The following is a 19,122-nucleotide window of genomic DNA, read 5'->3' as shown; positions in this document are numbered from 1 at the left end:
CAGGAACAATCCAAGTAGCAGTTGTAAAGTGTCGTAGCTGTGTTGGAAAAGTACCAGAGCTCAAAACGCTAATTGAAAGCATTGATACTCAAATTATTGTAGGCTCTGAAAGGTGGCTACAGATGGAGATAAGTTCAGCTGCTGTTAGAAGTAGTTTATCTTGTCATGAAATTGAAGCATTTAGTTCCTGATAGTTAGTATGCGCAGAGGTCATTCTTGGAGACTGAACAAAGTAATAACTGGATCTTTTTACCAACCTCCCAATGCAGATGATACAATTCCTGAAAGGTTCAAAGAAAACTTGAATTTAATTTCAAACACGTCCATGACTTATACAATTATAGTTGATGGTGACATTAATTATCCCTGATATGTTCGCAAAAATACATGTTTAAATCCGGAGGTACGCATAAAACATCATCCGAAATTGTGCTAAAATGCATGCTTTGAAAATTATTTCGAGCAGTTAGTTCATGAGCCCAAGCAAATAGTAAACGGTTGTGAAAACACTCACTCTTAGCAACAAATAATCCTGAGCAAATAACAAGCATCAAAACAGATACAGGGATTAGTGAACAAAGGGCTGCCGTAGTGAGATTGAATATTGTAATTCCCAAATTCTCCAAAAATAAATGAAAAAGTAGATAAAAATTCACTTGATGCTTTCCTGAGAGACAATCTCCATGCCTTTCAAGTTAACAATGTAAGTATAGACCAGATGTGGCTTGAATTCAAAGAAATAGTATCAGCAGCAACTGTGAGATTTATACCAAATAAATTAACAAACAACGGAGCTGGTCCTCCTTGGTACACAAAACGGGCCACAACACTGTTGGAGAAACAACGAAAAAAACATACCAAATTTAAATGGGCACAAAAATCTCTACATTGTTGGAGAAACAACGAAAAAAACATACCAAATTTAAATGGACACAAAATCTCTAAGATTGGCGATCCTTTACAGAAGCTCGAAATTTAGCATAACTTCAATGCACGTTGCTTATAATAGTTTCCACAGCTAATTTTTGTTTCAAGACCTGGCACAAAATCCAAAGAGACTCTGGTCATATGTGAAGTATGCTAGTGGCAAGACACAATCAATGCCTTCTCTGCATGATAGCATTGGAAATACTATTGATGATAGTACTGCCAAAGCAGAGTTACTAAACACAGCCTTCCAAAATTCCTTCACCAAACAAGACAAAGTAAATATTCTAGAATTCAAAACAAGAACAGCTGCCATCATTAGTAACGTGGAAATAGATATCCCCGGAGTAGTGAAGCAACTTAAATCACTTACCAAAAGCAAGTCTTCTGGTACAGACTGTATGTGAGTTAGGTTCCTTTTAGAGTAAGCTGATACAATAATTCCATACTTAACAATCATAAACAACCGTTTGCTCTATGAAAGATCTGTACCCAAAGATTGGAAAGTTGCACAGGTCACACCAATATTCAAGAAAGGTAGTAGGAGTAATCCATTAAATTACAGGACCATATCAATATGCAGCAGGATTTTGGAACATACATTGTGTTCGAACATTATGAATTACCTCAAAGAAAATGGCCTATTGACACACAGTCAACATGGATTTGGAAAACATCGGTGTTGTGAAATGCAACTAGCTCTTTACTCACATAAGTTGAGTGCTATTGACAAGATATTTCAAATTGATTCCACATTTATAGATTTCCATAAGGCTTTTGACACTGTACCACACAAGTGGCTTGTACTGAAATTGTGTGCTTATGGAATATCATCTCAGTTATGTGAATGGTTTTGTGATTTTTTTGTCCTTTTCTAAATAAACGATTTAGAAGACAATCTGAGGAGCCGTCTAAGGTTGTTTGCAGATGATGCTGTCGTTTATTGACTGGCAAAGTCATCAGAAGATCAAAAAAAATAGCAAAACGATTTAGAAAAGATAGCTGTATGCTGCAAAAATTGGCAATTGACCCTAAATAACAAAAAGTGAGAGATCATCCACATGATGGTAAAAGAAATCCATTAAACTTCAATTACATGACAAATCAGTCAAATCTAAAGGCTGCAAATGCAAATAAATATCTAGCAATTATAATTACGAACAACTTAAGTTGGAAGGAACACACACAAAATATTGTGGGGGAGGCTAACCAAACATGGCGTTTTATTGATAGGACACTTAGAAAATGTAACAGATCTATTAAAGAGACGGCTTACACTACACTTGTCCATCCTCTCTTAGAATACTGCTGCACAGTGTGGAATCATTATCACATCAGATTGACGGAGTACATTGAGGAAGTTCAAAGAAGGGCAGCACGTTTTGTATTACTGCAAAATAGGGGGAGAGAGTGTCACTGAAATGATACAGGATTTGGGGTGGACATAATTTTAACAAAGGCGTTTTTGCTGTGGTGGAATCTTCTCATGAAATTTCAATCAACAACTTTCTCCTCTGAACGCGAAAATATTTTGTTGACACCGATCTACAAAGGGAGAAATGATCATCATAGTAAAGTAAGGGAAATTGGAGCTCACATGGAAAGATATAGGTGGTCGTTTTTTCCGTGCACTGTACAAGGTTGGTATAATAGAGAATTATTGTGAAAGTGGTTCAATGAACCCTCTGCCAGCACTTAAATGTGATTTCCAGAGTATCCATGTAGACATAGATGTACCATTCACTTCAACACTGGTAAATCTTAAATTTTAGTGAAAGAGCAATGTGTGATGAAATGCACATTGTTTACTAATTAATGTGCTCAATACATGGCTTTTTATATAAGAATGACCACCACTAAACTGGTTGAGCTCATGAATGTGCCCATACTGACTGTCCACATTGATGAAACTCAGTACCTAATTGCAGTGCATGCTTCACAGCAAGACTCAAGAGACCACTGCCCACTACACTAGCTACATGTGCCGTCTGCATCCTCCCATCCAGTAGTAGCTCTCCTAAACATCTGTGATATGAACTTTGTCTCCAACACATCCTGGCCCCAACACTTGAATTTCATTACTTACTAGATTATTTTTTTAACCTTTTTATCTTCTCACTCTGTCTCCTATTATCTCTAACTGAAGCTGCCACAGTTTTTACCAACATACTGCACTTGACCTTACACACTCTCTGACACCTTCTCCTTCACCTTCGTCTCCATTCACCTTCAGGATCTGTGAGCTTAGTGACATGCCCATCCTTTTTAATCATCCCACACAAATTTCTCTTTCTTCTCTGAGAAAGAAAGAAAGAGGTCCCAAAAGCAATGCTATGTTTTTTCTGCTTTACATTTTTATTGGCAATTACTAAGAATTTCATCTACTGCATGTGAATATTGGCCAACAATCCTGTCTGAGAGTAATTTAAGAAATATAATTGTAAGGCACTGTTAATATTCTGAGATACGTTTTAGAACTCATCCGGCTGAACTAGCATCAGAGATTTTTCTTACAGTATCACTGATAACACGTTACTCTTATACTAACAATACTTCACGACCAAATGAGTTGATTATCTTCTTTATACCATTTGCTAATATTCCAAACAGAAACGCAAATATTTGCTGTCTATCTTTTGTTCATTTCCCAGTGGCTTGTATTTGGTCACTTACAAAAATTGTTGGTAACTGCTTCATTTTACTTATCTATGAATAATTGCACTTTACTGACTTAATTAAATTTACACATAATTTGTGAGTCACAGAAATAACCACAATAATTATAAAGTAGTTCAAAAAAAATAAATTCAAAGTAGTAGACTTTCCTATATTTCAGACGTGTCCCGATCTATATTTTGGTGTGGCTTCCTCCTTGCTTCTGCATCTGTATCTATAGTTCCCTTTCCTTATTTCTTATTTGTCATTTTCTTTTGATGAAGAAACTGTCTTAATTGCCATAAAGCTGGAAATCAGTGCCTGTTTTTATTATTATTACTCGTATTATTTCATGTGTGTGTTAACTCCATGCTTTTTTTGTTCCAGTATTAGTAGTTGTCAAGCTGACAACTTTCTTTCATTCAAAACATATTACATATTCAATATTACTAAGTGGACATATTTTATATAAGTGAAACATAAATGCTAAAAATAAAGTTCAAAATTTCAGAATGTAAACAATTTGCATGTACAGTCTGGTTTCTTTATTTTATAAAAAAATCACGTGTTCATCAGATTCCACATGAGTGAAGAAATGAGACTAAAGAAAATGCCAAAAAATAAAATTATCATTTGGAGCAATTTATATCATTATTTATAAATAGGCCTGTATGTTAATGATAGAGACAACAAGAATTATCACAACATGAAAAGAGACAGGAAGCCAGCACTTACACAACAAAAGCATGCACACAATGTTGTCAAACATCCTTAAAAAAGACACAAGGAACTCTTTCTTTCCAAATTACATTCCCTGTATCTTTCCAGCATGACAATAGAAAAGTCAGGCTTATAGGTCAAATTTATTATACAAAAATAATATGCTGTCCAACATTAAAATAAGTAAGGTGTTCCATGGTAGATGCTCAACATTATGATTCCACGCCTAAATGAAGATAGCTTCTACCATAGTGCACCGAGACCAAGGAAAGTACATCAGAGATTCATCAGTCAACAGCATCTTATACTTGAGTGCAGCTCATGGCACTATTTTCATTTGCTGCTCTGTAACCCAATACTTAATTTGTGATTGTACAATGTACAAATAGCTGCCTTATTAAATGTTGTCAACCCTAACGTACTGCTGAAGGCCACTAAATAATATCTGTTTATCTCTCTTAACTTCACAACATTCACATGCCTCTCCTCAGTCACTTCTCATTATTCATTAACTGAACTGTGCAATAAAATTAGTTTTTTCATATAAAAAGCTATAAATGGCACAAAATTATACTGACAAATCTGTTGATTTATTGCTTATCGTTTTGTGCTATGAATGTAGTGATTTAGTCAGAAAGGAAACAAGATCAGAAAATGAATAATGCAAATACACTTGACATCAGATGTGGGTTTCCTCCAGCATAAGCCAGCTCCGGATCATAGGCACTCACCAATGAAAGACAAAGTATTTCCCTGTTATTTCTACTCTTGTACATTTTTAATCAAAGCTGCCACACTAATCTGTTCATAGTGTTTATCTGTATATTATTTACTACTTGAGGACTATTGTAATAATAGAAATAATACTGGGCTTCTATTTTAAAGATAACAACAACATGAAATGAGAATTATCAATCAGTTCACCATTATGAACAGGGATTAATTTCCATAGAAAATGAGATTCTACATAACATTCTCCCACATGTATACAGCATTTTTCTTTATACTACAGTTAAATAACATAAGGAAATAAGGAATGTATCTGGCACAAAACCTGCAAGCACAGGACTGATTTTCTTTCCAAATCAATACTGCAAAATTATGACAGCCACAAGTGTGACATATAAGAAACAAATCTTAAAATACCTTTTTGCAGAAACTTTTCCTTACAATAAGGCCATTAAAATATAAAATACAGCATAAAACTATTATATTAAAAAGTCATCTGTCAAAATATATAATATCACCTACATGGAAGATATTCTGTAGCAAACTGTTGCTGAGAGTATTTTTGACACACACATGGAGACATTAAGTTCAGTTCCTCTAACACACTGCAGATTCTTATTGACTCTTTATAGCACCAATGAATATGCTGACACTGTGGTCACCAAAAACTCTGCTTCATTAAAAGTCTTATAAAATATAAAAATCCATATGTTTCATTCACTAAAACACGTTGTAACTGTAAAAGGTTGTAAGAAGCTCCACCATATTTCATGGAAATGAATCACAGCAGCCCACAATAACTTTGTCAACCACCATTATTGTCTTTCCAGAATTTGTACTGGTCACATCCCAGATTCAGCAATGCCCTCATCATCTGCAACAAAAAAAAATTATATTATATACAACCAGTTGTGCAATTTTTTTAGTTAGTGAAATAATAGGTAACATTCTGCAGCATCTGATTTGCACTGAATCTATATAATAGAGCAACATTCCTTCCATGCTGAAACTCATTACATGCAATAGCGAAGTTTTATTTAATTTATTCCAATTTTGGGAAAGAGCCTCCTTTCAAAGTGTCACCTTTTTTTTCTCTTTGTATATAGTCATTGTGCTCTGTTCTGTACACCTTCTGAAAATGAGTTCATATTAAATTTTTTTTACAGTTGTTAGTAAGTGGTGGTACACATTAAATGAAAGTGAGAGCATGGACTCAGAAAAAGGTGACCATATAGCAACTTCATGAAAAATTCAAGTCACACTTCAAAAATACATACATCAAACAGATTGTTAGGAAACAGATATTGTTGCACATGAACACTTTGAATTATATGGTTACTTGTATCGTCAATCTAGAATGGTGCAGATTATTTAGACATTAAGCCATTTTTGCTACATTTATTTGTGAGTGAGACAAAACTAGTGGGTAATACACTGACATTTAGGATAACAACAATTCTTAACATCACCTTCTTAAGAGAAAACTGATGGCAAAGTAACTGTGCTCGTTAGACTGACATGACATTGGCAATAACATTGGTGTACTCTTGCTGTTGCATATGGACAGCTTACAGGTGAGAGTTTCTATATCATTGTCATCATTATGGGTTCGCAGCACCATGATGCTAGATATGCCACGTAATCTTGGTAATCTGGATATACTGATGACAGAGCATCTATGAGATATGACAGACTTTTCTGAGAGAGTAGCAAATACCAGTGACAAAGTATGCTCCAAATGAAGTGGGGAGAGAATCACTTCTAGGTGACAAAAGACCAGGGCTTCCTTAAGAGTTGATATGAAAAAAACTTTAACAGGGAGAGAGTGAAATGTATTCTGGAGAAGAAAAATGATGTGTAAATTGTATATGTAATAAAATAATAACTATTTCTTCTTAGCGGTGTAAGGCAAGTTTTTATCATTCTGAAAAGTGAGAGAGTATTTTTTTTTAACTGATCCCTGCATCAGGTGAAGAAGAATGGGATCAGTGAATTAGTCTTTACAGAAGGAAACCATTCAGAGAGTTTATGTCACAAATCAACTGTCATAAGTATGCCAGCTGCAGTAAGTCAATACTGTTACTGGTTGTTGGAATGTTGGATAAAACACAATGTTTGCTGTATGTTTTCAAAGGTTGGCCACCAACATGAACAGCAGAATGGTCTGTAAGTACAAAGATGACGACAAAAGTCGTATCGCTCAATCGGTGTGTTTTATAATATTCAAATAAAGTGAATACAGCAGAAAAAAATGTGACAGATTATGGGCCCAGAGCTGCCTTAAAAAATAGATAAAATATAAAATAATCAGTGTCCTGAATAATTAAAAATTTCTTGAAATCAACAAAGAAACATCATAAGGAAAAACAAAAAACATTGAAAAGAAGGCAAAGAGCAAAGCACTTAAAAAGTCTCGGGAATATGAAGAATTTCACTATACTCCAGTGCTCAAGAACAGCAGTAATTTCGCCCAGTAGGACATCAAAATCGGAATGTTGTTTACTACGCAAGATGTGTGTGGTGTTGGGGATGAAACTGAATCACTTGAAAAACATGACACAAGAAAAGCAGAAAAGAAAAACAGAATGGCAGCAAGACAAAATATTATGTAATGAGGGCAACTGATACAAACTGAAAGTCACATGTGTTTTGTTCTGAAGCTTACAGGGCTATATATGATAAAATAATATAGAAAAGGAATGCTTCTCAAAGAACATAGCAGATGCGTCAAGAACTTTAGAATTTCAAAAATAATAAAACTAGAGACATGACTGCAAATAAAAGAGCTCTATAGAATATAGCATTTGAATCATATCGTCTCTAGTCAGAAAAGTTACCAGATACTATTCTCATACCCAAGATACTGTCCATTTCACCAGACTAATTTAAAAAAATTTCTCTGGTATAGGATTCATCCTTAGTGATGAGAAGACTATGGAAATTCTAATTGCTAAGCTGCTCATAAAAGAAGAGGAATGATTGAAGAGTAATAACCAAGAAGATAGTATTACCTCTGATGTTCATTTTAACGAAAATAAAAGGAGAATTTAATCTGTAACAAATTTGGTGGACATGGAGGTATTTACAAAAAGTCTAATGAGAAAGAACACTGTTCTATATACAACAAAAATAATCACAGAAAAGGGGAGCACTACTTTAAAAACAAAAGTACAATTCAAGAACCAAAAACAAGACCTTTCAAGCTGCATCCTCACTGCAAAAGCACAAACCATAAAAAAAGACACAAATGAAAATCCAGCCACGGAAGAAAACAAGAAAGAAGACATCACTCAAAACATCAAGAAAGAAGATATCACTGAACAGAACATGAAAGCAGATACTTCATTTATTATGTGTAACTGCAACACAAGAGGTTTTCAGAAGAAGCTGATGAGAAAGAAAAAATGGTCATCATTGTTGGCAGTGTATGTACAGAACATTTGCATAATGAAATAGACAAGTTAACAAATGTAAAAGATGTTGTGGAAGTTGCCAAAAAAGGTGGATCTTTGAAGCTAGGTGCAACGGGAAACTTTGTTGATTGAAACTGCATTTTCAAGGACGTTCCTGAACTGAGTAGAAATGCGATGCCTGTGAATATCACTGAAAAAAGATTGTACAGTTGTGTTTAGTACACAGTCTGTTCAAATTTATACAGATAAAATACTTTTTGAAGGACCAAAAGCAAGAAATAGACAGCATGAAGCAACAATTAACAATTAAATCACAAATGCAATCGCTACTAGCAGAAGGAGAAAAACAAGAATGGCATAAGAAGCTAGGTCACCAAGTATAAGTTGTACTTCAAAGCTCAAAAAATGTGTGATGGAATTCCTAATAATTTACACTCGGCGGAAAAATGGTGTGAAGCTGATGTGAGAGCTAAAGTAACAAGAAAGCAATTTTCTACTGTGAGAGAAAGAGCAATGTGTCAACTTGAAATAAAATATACTGATGTGTGTAGAGAAAGAGACACTCCAATACTTAATACAGTCTGTATTAGATGATTTCACTCATTTCTATGGAACAGCTCCTAGTGTAAAGCAGTCACTGAAATCTGGCATATTGTGCTCAGCAATGTGTTCCTCCACTGGGTGATCCTCTGTTCTTTGCCACAGTATGGCAGTTGTCCTCATGGACAAATGGTTTGTGGTCACGGCCACATAAAATACTGAGCAGAAATTGCAGCAGGCAACATGATTACATTCACAGGTAGCTCAGCCTGTGAGTTCTCCATGTCATCGGCAATGTGTGCTGCACGAACTCACCATGCCATTGACTGTGTCACATTCCTACCCCGTGCACCTGCTGCCTCTTCGTCCCGTTTCTCTAACCCTCCCGCCAGCTCCCAACCACCTTTCTCCCTTCAAGCACTCCACCCCACACAAGTCCAGCTGCAGGACTGCAGCCCTGGCACAGTTAGCCCTACCTGTGTGTGTGTGTGTGTGTGTGTGTGTGTGTGTGTGTGTGTGTGTGTGTGTGTCACACACTTGGACATTTTTACTCCTAAATTATTTACTTTCCACCAGCACATTCCATTAGCATACTTACCTCTTATAACTAAATATTTGCACAAATTGTGAAACACAGGTTGAGTGGAAAGATATATGTACAATTCTGATATCACAAAGGAGATGGATGAATTACCCAAGAACAAGATGGTGAGCTCTTTTGGCTCTTGACTGTTATTGTCACTGAATTAGTTAAAATAAGTTTTAGTTCATTACAGTGGTTAGTAGAGAGTCATACAATCCCAGCAGTTGAGATCGGGTTGCAGAGCTTGATGTGTTGCAGGCTATCTCACATAGCAGCCTACAAAATGTGTGCATTAATTCATCTCCATTGACAGCTTAATGGTCATCACAGTTCACATGCACATCCCCAGATGTATAATATATGAATCTTATGTTATTAAAGAAAAATTAATTTCAAACTTATGTGATTAATCAAGTTCCCCCTTTTTGTTGATAATAATCTCACTAATGGAAAGATGAGAAATGACAGAAGAATGTATAGTTGGAAACTTTTTTCTGACCTGTATGACAGGAAATGTAATTTCACAAAATGTTGTTTAATTGTGAAGAATTTTTGTTAAACAATGGATATGAACATGAATAAATAGTAGCTGGATTGACATACACAACATGGAGAAGTTAATGGATGGATTTTGAACCTGACTGCCTAGATCATTTAGCACCAAAATACTGGACTCTAGTGATCTGTATATAGAATTTCAAAAGTTGAAACCACTGCAAGTGGGACTTTGTGTCAGTTTACTTAACCACATAAAAAGAATTTTTAAAAAGTTATGTACTGAATATATAAGTAGTGTTTGTTGATTTGTGCAGTTTTAATGTCAGTGATAAAACTGTCATTTCTAGTAAATATACATAAAATTGTTTTTTCTATGTTTCTGAAATGTGGCTTTAGCAACATTTCTTGAAAGTTTGTTTACTATATGAATTTATTACATAATTACTTGACAACATTTCAAATGGTCACCACCAGACCATGACTCATATGCATGAAAATGCATGAAATAAAGCACAAAAGGGTAACAGTGAAAACACATATCACACTGCAATTCAAGTACTACGAACTATCTGCACTGAAATTTGTAAGAATATGATAATGTTTCCAAGATAATTATTTGTAAATGAAAGAACAAAAATTACAACACACTACTTGTTTTCTGTAGAAATCACATTCCAAATACAATACACCCCCCCACGCCCCGCTCTCTCTCTCTCTCTCTCTCTCTCTACCTCATTTTCTCTTTTCTTCTAGCTGTTAATCACACTATTACACACTATTAATTTCATTTTTAAATTATTTTCCTCTTCAATCATCCTTTACTTTCTGTTATGCCCTCCTATCAGCCCTGTTCTGAAGCTGTCAGTGGCTACCAACATACTATTTTTGGTTTCCTACTCTCTCTGACACCTTCATTTTCAGCTTTGTCTCCTTGTGCCTCACAAATGTGGGTCTCTTTAAACCTGGGGGCTCAGTGACTTCCACATCCTTTCCACCAGTCCTTAACCTGTTTTTCTTTTCTCCTTGAGGAACAAAGATACATGTTATGAAAGCTAGATACAGCTTTTTCTAATAACAAGAGCTCAGAATTCCACCCTCCTGAAGGTACATACCAACCAACCATTTTGTCTTCTTATAAGTTCACAGGCTTCTCAACTGAATTTTCCATTTGATTCAGATAAATTAGTAAATTATAGTATTTGTGGAGGGCCATACTATCACGTTAATTTCTGTTTTTCTGAACTACATAGACATGTTCCAACACATCCTGCACTCTCGAAATCCCCACGGCCTAAATCTCCACTAACCTGTTCCCACTGCCTCACTTTAACTCTTCCCTTCTCTCTTCCATTCACACCACTCCTGCTCTATCTACATCATTATGCACTACCTTCTCCCACCTGTCTTCCTCCCCCCCCCCCCTCCCCCTCATCACACCATGCAGGCTCTCTCTCTCTCTCTCTCTCTCTCTCTCTCCTCTCTCTGTTTTGCATCTCTCCTTTCTCTCTCCCACCTTTTTCTCCCTCTTTTACATTTCTCTTCCTCCACCCTCGCTTCCCCAATAGGCTCAGTATTCCCATCATCTACCTCTTCCTATATCTATTTTTGATTTTTTCATCTTGTTCTTTGGCCACCAGTGTCATCTGTGCAAAATACCTGCCTCTTTCCTTGAGTCCTTACTTATTCCCTGTCCCCCCCCCCCTCCCCCCTCCTACTACAGTTAGCTCAGGCAATTGCTTTTGACAACCAAGTATCAATAATGAGTCCTGCAGTGGCCAAGTGTGTGTGTGTGTGTGTGTGTGTGTGTGTGTGTGTGTGTGTGTGTGCGCGCGAGCTTGCACATGAGCTTTTGCTTGGAAAAAGAGTTACTGCTTGAAAGCTAGTGTGAATGCTATTTTCTCCATGCGTTGACCTGCTATAAGCGAGTGGCTGCCTTTCCGTTATTTTATGTATTGTCCCATCCAGTAACATCTATTGTGTGTGTTTTCTAGTTTTGAAAAAGGTCTTTGTCTGAAAGCTTTATATTTTAGCAGTCTTCTTTGTTGTGCCTGTCTGCAACTTAACGCCACCTGTATGCGGTGAGTAGCAATCTGCCCGTTCCACATTGTTGGTATTCCATCCAGGTCTTTACACTGTTCAGTTTCACCACAACTTTCAAGATTTCTGTCTACAGGGCTGCTCTGTCAAAGGTAAATTGTCCTCCTATCTGGTCATTCCAGCACCATACTGGCTTGTACTACAGCAGTCTTTGGAATTCTGTTAGTGTCTTTTCACTCAATATATACTTTCCATTTTAACGTGTTTTACTGATTTTCTGGATTTATATTGATGATTTCCAGCACCTTCCATAAAACATTACTTGACAGCCTGCCACAGATCTTAGAAATCTCTTCTCAGCATTGTTCAAAATTTCCTCTTGTGTTACTGTTTACTGCCCAGTTCTTGCTGCCACATGTTAACATGGAGAGGGCCATCACCTTGTAGAACTTTCTTTGTGTTCACTTCTGGGTTTTCTTCCTTACTTTCCTGTTAATTGTAACACATATTCTTAGACATTTACTTTTGATTCAGGCAATCTCCAATGTCTCACAGTAAGATATATTATACCAAAATAACTGCAACCCAGTACTAGTTCTACAATTTTATCATTTAACCATTTAAACTACTTCAGCTCACAAATACTGTTTCCCTTGGAAACCTATTGGCTTGGTTTCTGTAACAGCTATCACATGATTAAAATCTTTTGCTATATTCTGTGTAAGAAGACACATGTAAGATATGGACAGAATGGAAGAGTCAGATTGTCAAAGGTAACTGACAGACATAAATATAATACAAAAATTTCTGCATTTATTGCAGCTTAGGGCTTACATTGAGACCCTCCAGGGTGGATGTACTTAGTATAATTTGCCAGTCACATAGGCATCTGGGATGAGTGGTCAAAAGTTCAAACATTTTACAGCAGGACAGATTTTACAAGGGCAAATGCTGAAGAACAGAAAGAGACTGAGGAGAAAGCACAATAGAAGAGTGAATGCTGTGCTAAGCTGAGTCTTACAAGGAAACATCACCAGTTGACCTCATATTTTAAGAGAGAAAAAGCACACTTGCAAGATATCGGCCCCAGCGATCTATCACATGTGAAAATTTAGGCCATAATTCTGAAAGTACACACTTATGGCCTTCTGAATGCTTAGCTTTTATATTTTGTGTGCACTGACTGTTGGCATTCACTGCACTCTACTGCAGCCACTTTGTGTCTGACTGTGAAGTACTGTACAATGCAGTGAGCAGGTGGTGTGAGAAATACTTTGGTAATATGCTTTGTTCATTATGTCAAAGTGAGTGGTTTCTATTCTGTAGCTTATCCCAGACACTTTTATGTTGCCATTTGCAAATGCAGTGTAAATGAATGAAACAAATGAGTGTGTCAGTAAAGAAGCAGTGAAGCACTCTTTCATTATTAATACCACTGCTGTGTGTTATTTTCTTTGGATTTTAAAGCTGACAGTATTACAGCTAAAATACATTTGACCTACTTTTTGCACAGAATAACGTGCTTTCTCGAACAAGGTTCATAACACATTTGGTGGATGTGTCCATCTCGCCCATCCTCTTTCCTTGTCTTCAACACCGTGTGAATAGGAGGACTCCAGTCGTCACGTCATGTACTGCATTTCATGCTCTGGCATTAAGCAGCTGCAGTGGAGTGGAGCCAACAAAAAACCACCGGTGTGCTTGAAAGTTTAAAAGCTGTACTTTCATAAGGTTATACCTACATACTATCAGAGTTATGGCTCAAATTTCCATGCGGGATAAACTCCTATGGCTGATATCTTGCACTTGTGCATTTTCCTCCTCTGCACATGTGCTTTTTCCTCCTCAAAATATGAGGTCAATCAATAATGTATCCTTGTCGGCATGAGCTGTGTACTGCCCTTTGACTTTGGTCCATCGACAAAACACCCGCATAGCAGCATACATAGCTGGCTACAACGAAAGGCTACTGGACATGAAGGCCTTGTGAGGTGAAACAAAAATAAAAATAATTGTATTTTGGAGTCCACAATGCAACTGACAACTGAAGTTTTTAGTTTATTCAATGCTTATTGCAGATACCACATAATCAGCTAATAATTATCTGGTCCTCTGCAAATCTAGAGGTATTTAAAATCATATTGTCCACTTTCAAGTTATTTGTCAGAGTATTTTGTGCTCCTGTGCAACATTGTATATGTGCACTCAAAACAAAACTTCATACATTAGGTAGACATGCACTTTATGTTCCGCTGCTTTTTCCTTTTTCAATCAAATGTTTGAGAGGAGTGAAAACAAGACACTCTATAAATTACATAAAGGGTTTTTGTATGAAATGTCACAGCCAAACAAAGTGTGGGAAATGGACAAATGGAGTAAGATACTGACTAACAGGAAAGAGATTATTTGCTTAAAATAATCACAGGAATTTAAAAAAATTAATCAGCGATTTGAGGGAAAATTTTGTCTGTGGTAAAAAAAAAAAAACCAGCAATTAACAAAAACTTAATTAGTGATCAGAGGGATAATCAAAATATTTCATGAACAGCTGCTGCTAACTAGGCAAATTAAATACCAAAACGTTCACTACTTCTATTTTGCACATAAAATGTTACATTTGTGTGGTTTCTAACTCTCACGATTGCTTCCTTTGAATCAAGTACTAGATCCAGGACATTTTGAGAACAGAAGACGCTAGGGAAACAAATGAGTTGTCAAAATATCTTGCTTTCTGAACAAAATCTGAACAAAATTTGAAAATAAAATAGATACTTTGTAAGAGAGAGAGAGAGAGAGAGAGAGAGAGAGAGAGAGAGAGAGAGAGAGAGAGGGACAGGGGGGGGGGGGGGGGGGGGGGTTGTGACATGAGATGTCTAAAAGGAAAAAATAAAACAGATTAAAGAAACATGTGGCACACCTCTGAATGATGCTCGATATCATATACAACAAATGAGAAGCATCACATGTTTCCCTAATCTATTTCATTTCTTACTTTTGACAAACCATTTCACAAAATATTTGACTGAACTTTTTTTCTTATATCTGGTTGGTACTGTTCAATGCAAATCTTACATAATGTTGCAAGCTCATTTGGCTATTTTCTTTTGTTTTCATTGACCACAAGTTGAACGTCTACTTCCACACCTGTAACATGAGAACAACAGAACCAATATTTCTTGTGATACAAAGAAATGTTGTTGGTCACAGGCATTTATGTGAAACTATGCCAGTTCTGTTGTATCCATATCTCTTTTTAGTATGTTTTCTTCCCAGATTAAAAAAAAAATTGTTTTTTGTCTTAAGTCTGACAATCTGAAAATATTCTCTCATTCAATAATTGCTCTTCTGTCAGGCATTTATTTGCTGACATTTCAAATGAGGATAATAGTTGCTGTCAGATGTTGTTCTTGATGAAAAACAGTGACTACCACTATTGGTAGGACAGCAAAAGAAACTATCAGAAGTGTGTAAATACGGCCAGAGTGCAGTTAATAACCTAAGCATGGTTTCAAAATATTGCTTACATCATGTCTGAAATGGAAAGTATGCAGTCAACGTGTATTAGCAACTTTGACTTATGGTAGTGAGACACTGCCTTTTAACATAAAAACATTAAAAAATGAAGATGTTTAGCAACCAATTTGGTTTGGGAAATACTAGAAGAGACTGCAAAGTAAACAAATAGATCAGGAAACAGACAGGAGCGGAAGGAGTAATAACGACCGTAACAAAAACGTAATGGAGCTGAGAATGACACATACCCAGGCAGATGGATGGTAGATGACCAAAGGCAGTTCTTTGTTATGTTCTGAGAAATATAAAAAAACCAAGATGGTGACAGACTGGACAATTTGCATAACATGTTAAAAAATGTGCAGGAGCAGCAAGGGTGTGTACTGCCAACAACTGCAGTAAAATGACAAGTCTAAAGGAGACCTTTATCCAGCAGTAGATATTAAATGGCTTTAATATGATGGTGGTGGTGACTTATTAAACAAAACCACACTCATGGCCTTTTTGTTGTTCTCCCTCAGAAAGTTGCAATTTACCACCAGGCTGGAATATGCTGACCTACATACACACTTCTAGCATGGATGTCTAAGATGTATGGAAAGAAATGTTTTATGTAGAAACAGTCCGCATGACTCCTTCAAAGGCTTTGGTGAAGATGAATGACACAGACGAATGGTCTATATTGGCAATATACAATATCCTGTTTCAGAGCACACTTTGCAACAACACACTGGGACAAGAAATAATTGTTTTATTTTATGATCAGTTTTGGTATTACATTTTTTCAAATTTGTTGTTATTTGTTGACAGATTACTTTTCCATTTGTTCTTGATCTACGTCTTATTTTATTGTTCTCAATGTAAAACATATGTACCATGTACACTATTTTCTTTAGACAGTTCTGCATTACATGTATTGACATAATACAGAGTAGGAGAAAACTCCATATTAAAAAAAATATAAAGTTCTCCTCAAACAAAAGCCTGGTTTGAACATCAAAGTGCTTTACTAGGAAATGTCCTACACCCTTGCCTTCCCTCTGACCTTTGTACTGACCTGTTCGACCAGCTCTAAGGGCCTCACAGTTTGACATGGATTTCGAACCAAAGTGCAATGCGCATTTTTCACATTAAAAAAAATCATTGTCGGGGTTAAAGAGGTGATACACGATGGACAAAAAATTCTAGGCATTGAACCCCCAGACCTTTGCATTTGTAATGTGACACATACACATTTTAAACGTATTAAAAGTGCCACCGGACCACGACTCGAACCTGGGACCTTTACCTTTTGTGTGCAAGTGCTCTACAGGCTGAGCCATCCAAGCATAACCCATGACCTGTTCTCACAGCTTTACTTCCACCAGTACCTCATCACTGACCTTCCACGAAGTTTCAAATCAGTGCACACTACACTGCAGAGTGAAACTTCATACTGGAAAATAAGCCCCGGGCTGTGGCCAAGCCACATATCTGCAATATCCTTTCTTTCAGGAATGCTAATACCACAATTACAGGAGTTAAGTTTGAAACGTAGGAAATGAGGTACTGGTGGAAGTAAAGCTGTGAGCCTGGGTTAGGGGTAGTGCTTGGATAGCTCAGGCAGTAGGACACTTGCCTGTGAAAGGCAAAGGTCCTAGGTTCGAGTTCCGGTTCTAGCAGACAGTTTTAATCTGCCACTAATTTTCAAATCAGTGCACACTATGCTGCTGCAGAGGAAAAATTTATTTTCAACATACCCATTTGGCCACCAATACCCCTAAATAATTGGAAGGAAAATTACCTACCATTTGCTTAAATACAGAATTATTTTCTGTTTTCCGAACAGTGTTAATATAGTGCTAAGCATATCTATTTATTGTTCACTGTCAATAAAGAATGCTCACAGAAAATGCTTCTCACCTCCAGTGGCTATCATTATTTTTCTGACAAGAAAGTGAATGACAAAAGATAATACTGAATGAAGTAACGAAACACAACAACACAAGTACATGCAGTGCTGTTTAATGCATACCAAATTTTGACAGAGCAACTATGAAAAAAGAAGGCAATAATGTGCCAGAGAATAAGTTCAATCTACGTGAATCATATGACCATCCCATCATCAAAATACTTTGACAGTTTCTTTTTTAGTGGTTACCACATCTGCAGTTGGCCTTCCATTCCAATGATAGAGCATGTGAAAGGGAGAATATTTTACACTGACATTCTGCTGAATTTGAACTGATTTAACACTTATTTAACTGCTATGATTAGTGACTGACATTTTATTGCAGTTGACTCTCACACAAACCCAATATCAATCAACTGCTGCTGTCACATTCATAATTATTTTACTCAAGAACATGGAAAATTATAAATTTTATCATAATTTATTGCACTATAATCTTCAAGTCCCTCACAATCCCACACCAGGAACCTTAGTTTATGTGTCACTGTATGGTCTATCCGATTTCTTACAATAGAGAAATTAACAGATGGGCACTTGCTGCAGAACACTTAAGTAGTACTTCGCATTTGTATAGCCTGAAACACTAACCCTTTCTCACATCCCCACAATGTGTTTACAATATCCTCTCAGTCTTGCCTTTCGCTTTCTATTTATCATTCGCTGGCACCTCTCTATTCTTCAAGTCACTATACACTATGCAGTGGAGAGACTATAATGTTTAATTTTCTCTTTTAATTACAGAAGGGACAGAATGAATGACTAAGTACACCTCCATAAAAGCCTGGAGTTGGTTGAGCACTTATTCCCTGCAGCTGTTTAAAACTTTATATACCTGCTGTCTTCCAGTATTGTTCTTCCAACATGTTGTTTGAATTTTCTCGTTTATGTTCCTATCTCTGCCACTGATGTAACATCAGAAATTAGTTTTTATCTGCATGTGCAAACTAATATGCCTTCAAAAAAAAATAAAAATAAAATAAAAAGTTCAGATGTAATAACATATGTTTATTCCTCCAGGTAAAAATTGTTCCATTTTTGCTGTTCTTTATTGTGCACATAGCAAACCCAGGCATTTTCTGCACTTTGTAGATACAATTCTAGTTTCATACCAGTGATGTAAATACACTTGAGCTTTCTTGGGTTTTCAGCCTAATGATCGAATCTGACTAGCACGCCGGTGATGTACTTTCATGAGGTACAGTGCTCAGTAGATGTGAACATCTGGCTGAAAACGCAGGAAGACTCAAATCATCAACAGTGATAAAGAACATGAGGAATTACTAATTATAAGCACTTAAATTTTGTTCTACAAATCTTTGTAACGTTAAATGCACTATTTATAGACTGATTTCTGAGCGGATTAAAAAAGTGTGGTTTTTTCAAGATGAGTGATATAATTTGGAGCATGGTTTATGTGTAGCCTAGCAAGAACATGGGCTGAAGAGAGGAAAGCTTTTTTTTAGGCTAGACGGTAGTATGAGGTGCTCTGATGAACACCCGGCAGACGATAAGCAGCAAGAGAAGTCCGCTAGCATTCAGAATGAAGACACTTCGAC

The 19,122-nt window shown here is 36.4% G+C and overlaps 1 protein-coding gene across 3 annotated transcripts in view; it reads right to left on the bottom strand.

The window, feature by feature from the left end:
* Positions 1-4,104: 4,104 nt before the first annotated feature.
* Positions 4,105-19,122, bottom strand: part of LOC124605128 (tyrosine-protein phosphatase 10D) — a 344,674-nt gene continuing 329,656 nt past the window's right edge. For all 3 annotated transcript variants that reach the window (XM_047136608.1, XM_047136610.1, XM_047136609.1), the window contains one exon: positions 4,105-5,905. Coding sequence is in view for 1 of the 3 variants with exons in the window: in XM_047136610.1 (XP_046992566.1) it covers positions 5,874-5,905 (32 nt within the window). In the remaining 2 variants the exon portion in view is untranslated. The remainder of the gene's footprint in view (positions 5,906-19,122) is intronic.

Source organism: Schistocerca americana, chromosome 3 (assembly GCF_021461395.2).
Source record: "Schistocerca americana isolate TAMUIC-IGC-003095 chromosome 3, iqSchAmer2.1, whole genome shotgun sequence".
NCBI classification, from domain to species: Eukaryota; Metazoa; Arthropoda; class Insecta; order Orthoptera; family Acrididae; genus Schistocerca; species Schistocerca americana.
The sequence above is the reverse complement of the archived record's forward strand: the minus strand, read 5'-3'. Positions and strand labels throughout refer to the sequence as shown.